This window comes from Alligator sinensis, unplaced genomic scaffold (assembly GCF_000455745.1).
Source record: "Alligator sinensis unplaced genomic scaffold, ASM45574v1 scaffold1494_1, whole genome shotgun sequence".
Classification (NCBI taxonomy): Eukaryota; Metazoa; Chordata; order Crocodylia; family Alligatoridae; genus Alligator; species Alligator sinensis.
This window is the reverse complement of record NW_005842724.1, coordinates 367,732-373,702: the sequence shown is the minus strand read 5'-3', so window position 1 is coordinate 373,702 and position 5,971 is coordinate 367,732. Positions and strand designations below refer to the sequence as shown.

The 5,971-nt window shown below is 43.4% G+C and overlaps 1 protein-coding gene across 6 annotated transcripts in view; it reads right to left on the bottom strand.

Annotated features, from left to right (window-relative positions):
• The window catches only part of ADGB (androglobin), a 286,810-nt gene that overhangs the window by 4,476 nt on the left and 276,363 nt on the right, over window positions 1-5,971 (bottom strand). For all 6 annotated transcript variants that reach the window (XM_006034315.3, XM_025216304.1, XM_025216303.1 and 3 more), the window contains one exon: window positions 1,910-2,018. In XM_006034315.3, the coding sequence (XP_006034377.2) occupies window positions 1,910-2,018 (109 nt within the window). The remainder of the gene's footprint in view (window positions 1-1,909; window positions 2,019-5,971) is intronic.

The following is a 5,971-nucleotide window of genomic DNA, read 5'->3' as shown; positions in this document are numbered from 1 at the left end:
CCCCCCCCCAAAAACCCTCCAAACTCACCAGCTCCTGCAGTGGCCTTGGGGCTTTGTGGGGCTTGTGTAGAGCCCCCCACACACAGTGGGGGGCAGTGAGGTTCGTCCCCTGCTGGGCAGGAACTGGTAAGTCTGGGATTTATTTTTTCCTTAAAAGGCCAGAGGTGGGGCAGGTGGGGCAGCTATGGGGGTGCTGGGACAGCAGGGCGGGGGCTCAGGGGGCTCATGACAAAGCCCTCCACACAGCATGGGGCAGTGGAAGGCAGCAGGGATCGCCCCCAACAGGGCAGCACCCGGTGAGTCAGGGCTTTTTTTTTCAAAGTGCTGGGAGCTGGGGCAGGGCGGGGCAGCCATTGCCAGGCCGGGAGAGGAGGTGTGGGATGGGCCTGGGTGATTCGAGATTCAGAGATTTGGCACCAGCCAAATCTTGAAATCAGATTTGGCCGAATCAATTCGGGACAGTGATTCGAATCACTGAATCGAATTACTGTCCCCCGAACTGGCTGAATCCAAAGCGAATACTAGCCACTTCGCACAGGCTTAATAATTACTGACTTCAGTAGAGTTACTTTGGTTTCACAGCGTGAAAATGACATCTGAGGCTAGGTACAGACATTTGGAGAGGTTAGGGGGAAGTTAGACTGCATTAAAAATGGCCACCCGATATAACGTAATTCACTCAGGTGTGCACCTCACACTTAGACTGACCTAACTAGGGATCTAAGTGTGAACTGTACAGAAGTTCAGAAAGTTTAGATCAGTCTAAAAATGGCCAATCTGATCTAAGTTAACTCTACCTCAGATGCAGTTTAACTTAGATCAAGCCCAGCAAGACCAAACTAATTAAGCTTCTGTATAGTTCCCAACATAGCCCTGGGGCTGAGAAAGCCCAGCTGCTGGCCCCAGCCCTAGGGCTGTGCTTTTCCTACCTGCTCCCCTGGCACTGAGATATTTTTAGTTCCCCAGCCGCCTCCTTCAGATGAACAACCCTTATCTGCAGTCCAGCCAGCCCCCGCAAGCCTGCCAAACCCCCACCCCACAAGCTGTTCCTGGTGCTGGGAACTGATTGAAGTAAGTTGGGGTAGGGGGACACGCAGGCAGAAATGGGCGGGTAGGTTCATGAGCAGGGGCTATCCATCTAGGGGTGCGGGACCAGGTGCTAAAAATAGCCCCTACCCTGTAGGAGGGAGATAAAGAATCCCCCCACCCCCAAGGCGCACTGCAGATCCCACTAGTCCCCCCTGATCTCACCACACCCTCCAGGACCCCACCAACCCACCCCTCATAGACCTCACTAGCTACCTCCCCCACTTCAAGCCCCTTGTAGATGCTGCTTCTCCTCCTGATTCCACCAAGCCCTCCCAGTTCCCACCAACCCCCAGCTGTGGACCCCACTAACCTTCCCAATCCCCTCAAGCTTCCCTGCTAGCCCTCCCATCCTGATTCACTTTAGATTGTGTCCATTTTTAACTTAATCTAACCTCCGTGTCTGGGAAGCTTCCATTCCTCCAAACTCCTGCCTGTGATGGCATATGCATCGAAGGTCTGGGTGACCTGTCATGCATACACCATGATCTGGAAGGATCGACGGTTGCCAAGGACTCTCTCATGGTGCAACTTCCCCATAACTTCCCTGAATATCTGTATGTACCCTGAATGTGTCACAGCTTCTACAACTACTGTGAAAGGTACACTATGCTACAGAGTTATGGTTTGGGCAAGGTAAGTTAAAGAATAGTGATTAATGTCATACATATTGATACAAAATACTGTAGTATTTACTGTTCATACTTGAGAATGAGTTACAGTTGTGGAAACGATATAATACATTTCTGAAGTTTCATATAATAATTTTAACCATAATATTGCATTAACATTGCTTTTGTAGGTTACACTTACTGCAATTTACCTGAAATAGGGGGTAAGGTCTATAGGTTCCCATTCTTTTTGCTGAACTTGTGAGACTGGATCAGCAGGTGCTGGTGATGATTTTTTTTCAGGCACAGGAGAAACTGCACCTGAAATAGAAACTTATCTGTTTTTTTTTTGGCAGGAGGGTTTTGTTTCATTTCCTTATAACATTGTTTCCTCCTCTTATTAAAGTTTGAGCAGGAGAACAATTGAGATTTAACTACTATTCCTAATAGTATCATTATAGACTCACAGAAATTGGAAAGTACCATACATGTATCCATTTGAGGCATAAACGTAGGAAAACCTATTTTATTCAGGAAGGATAATGAGTATAGGCATTTTAACAATTTATTATTTATCCCTAAAAGAGCTGAACACATGGCTTTTTACAGTGAGTCAGTGTACTCTTCAAACATCTCTCAATTAAATCGTGGATGAATAATTTTTGCTATGGCTAAAAAAAAGACATCTCTGGGAAGAGATGAAGTTAGGAAAACACCAGCCTCAAAGGGAAAAGTGTCCACTAATACTGAGGGTTATGACAGAAACAATTTTTCAAACCTTTACTATATTGGTAATGTTGAAAGAATGTCATAATACTGTAAGTAGTGAAGGCTCCAAAGCAAAAATCTAAGGCTAAAATAAATGTGGGATATAGTGAAGAAGAGGAGTCAAGACCAGTCAGATTTCAGTTTCACAGTTGATCCTTCTTGCACAGTCATGCAGCTCATTCCTAAGCCTGAGCACTCCCAACACGTGGGCTATTGAGATCTCAATTTGACCCCTCTCTAAATTAGTAAATTATGGTATTTTATGGTAAATTTAATTAGTTTCTAGACATAAGATATAATAATCATAGTTTTATAGAAACAATATCATTATCTGATTTATTACAGCAAGGAATGAAAAGATATTTTCTACAATCATAGAAAAATAGGTCTGGAAGAGATCGCAAGAAGTCATTCAGTTCAAACCCTTGTTCAAGTCAGAATCATCCCTGCCTAAACCATCCAATTCAAGTGTTTGTCTAACCTGCTCTTAAACACTTCCGGAGAGAGAGATTTCTTTGTTTCTGGGCAATCTGTTCCAGCGTTTAACCAGCTTTATGATAAGAAAGTTTTTTCTGAATACTAATCTAAATTTCTGTTATTGCAATTTAAGATGGTTATTTCTTGTCCTGTCCCTTTGAGCACAGAGATTAAACTATGAGCTAAAGAGTGCTCTGATGATTTTGGGAACTAGGAGATGCAGTTTCAGTTCTCTTGTGGGTGAGGTCTACTACTCACTGGGGAAATTCCCGAGCTAGTGGACTGAAAGGTGGAAGTTCCTTCATCTTTCTCCCCTTGCTAGTCATGTTTATTAGGGCTGTGTGAAGCTTCGGTCCCTGATTTGATTTGGCAGAGATTCGGTGGCCGAATCTCCAAATACGAATCGAATCAGGAGACCCTTTAATCTCCACGAATTGAATTGGAACCCTTTGAATTGATTTGAACTGATTTGGAGAGATTTGGAAAGGTTCAATGATTCGGACATAGACACAGCTTTTAATATTTTTTCTACATACCTCAAGGTACCAGGTAGCTCGTGAATACTGAGATGCTGGGGCAGATGGAGCATCCCACAGGAGTGTGGGGGGCTCCCCAGCGTGCTTGGCAGCAGACCCAGAAGTGGACCAGAAGCACTTCTGGTCCACTTGCAAGTCTACCAGGGAGCACGCTGGGCACTCCCCTCTCCTGCTTGGCGACTGGAGCCTTCTGGGTCAGGGCACCCAGAGTCCTCCTGTGGCTGATTGCCGAGCCAGGGGGAGGGTGAGGGCACGCAGGGAAGCCCCCCAGTGCACTCGGCAGTGGACCTAGAAGCAGATTGGAAGTACTTCCAGTCCGCTTCCAGGTTCATCACCGAACACACAGGGTGCCCCCGCGCTCCTGTGGGATGCTGCATCCACCCCAGCATTGCAGCATTCACGAGCCGCAGCTGGTACGTTGAGGTATGTAGAAAAAACATTTAAAGCTGTGTCTATGGCTGAGTCACTGATTCTCTGAAACAGCATTGAATCTTCAGGTTCAGATTTGGCCAAATCAAATTGGGGACAGTGATCCGAACCAACAAATCAAATCACTGTCCCCGATTTGGGCCGAATCTGAATCCAAATCGAACATGGCCTGTTTCGTTCAACCCTAGCGTTTATTCTGTGACTGTCATTTCAGTATTTACACTGTTACATGCATGCCTCGATGATTTTATTCCCCCAGGGCTCCTACAGAACCAGAGTGCAGCCTACTGAGCATACTCAGGGAGCAAGGGCAGGGAGAGCATAGCTATGTGGAATGAAAAGCTGCCACTGCATAATTCAAGATTGTAAGGTATATGTCCTACAACCTAAGCTAAAAGGAAATAAGAACTCCCAAATGTTTCATCTTAATTTGCAATGCAAGAAGTAGTTAGTGCAGTGGATGCATACAGAACAAGGTATATTGGAGTACATTTTCTGCTTTAAGTTCTGAAACATGGAATAAGAATTACTTAGCTGTTTGAAAATGCACTTGTGCTAATGGTTTCAGGAATGGGACAATTCTCACATGTGTTAGTCACAAATTCAAGTTTCAGCCACATTATAGTTACCAAAAGTTGTTACACTCAGTATTAGTCTATTGTGTTGTGGTCTCAGTATTGTTAATTGCTAAGAATAATGCAGCTGAAAAGTGAGACAATAAAAAGCCTTTCATCACAATTTCACCCATGTTGTAATTTCCATTTGAGGACAAGCACTGGTAGGAAATGCAAACTGAACTACCCCTAGAAATACTTCCAGTTAAATAAAATTGGATGATATTTATGGATGCTTGTGCCACTGCTGTACATGCTGTCCTGTTCCTTGGCCTTAGAACTTCATCTTCCAGAACTGTCAATCTGGTACTTTTCATAAGCAGTAGAATAAAAAGGGAAAATGAACATCAAGTGATATTAATGTCCTAGAACCTTCGTGAATATTTCAGCTTCTGTATTAATTTTTAATTTCTACAGCTATGACCTCTAACATCAAACTTTGAATCAAGAAAGAAAGCACTTCTGCACCAAACACATAAAATGAACTTCTGAAGTGTTTATTAGTCATTGAAATCAATGTTAAGATTACAATTCCAGTGCAGGGTTCTGACAAACTTTCCTCAATCAAAAGCAAGTTTCAAACTGCCAGAAGCAAGTTATGTCTGAGAGCATAACATCAGAATGATTCAAATATTTAAAAATCACTGAGGTTATCCACAAAGGCTAAATATCCCAGTCTGCATTGGTCAGAGCCATGTTCTCCAACTGATAAGCATTTAATGAGAAAGGCAGTTCATAATAGTCACTGCTGCAGTATTTAATCTCCATAGATCATGTACCTTCATTAAAACCTAAGGCATACGTGGGCTATATTGTGTTTACCTGAATACCACACAGACACACACACCTTTTCCCCAAAAATTAGCCCCCCAAAACTGGGGTGTGTTTTTGAAGTGGAGAAGCTGATTTTCTGCCTAGAACAGAAGCACCCTACTTTGATTCTTGCTCGCAGAAGCAGTGGCATTTTTATTCAGGGAGCTGTGGGAATCAATTGGCTTAATGGCTCCATGTTCTTCACTCCACAGGTGTTAATGATGGTCTCTCCTTTTAAATGTTCTTGATGTTCCAATAATCAAGTTCAAGCAATTTTGCTGCATTTTAGTTACTCCTGGTCTCTCTCCTCCTATTTCACAGCCTTACAGACTGTTCTTAGCTCTTTTCAAAATCACAGATCCACCTGTAGAGAACATTCTTCAGCAGCAGCTACAGTTTCAGCTTCTGGTAAGCAGGAAAGGTAGGGTGAGTTATGTACCATAACTCTGGAAAAATATTTTTCTGCATTCCGTGTTCCCCAAAACAAGGTGTTTGTCTTTCTTGAGGGCATGTGGGATGCAAGGAAAAACACTGCTTTAGGGCTCACACCTATTTTTAAGTGACTTATAGACTTTTAATTTCTATATAATATCTTCTCTAAGTATATATAAAATGGACACTCTTGCAGGGAAAAAGA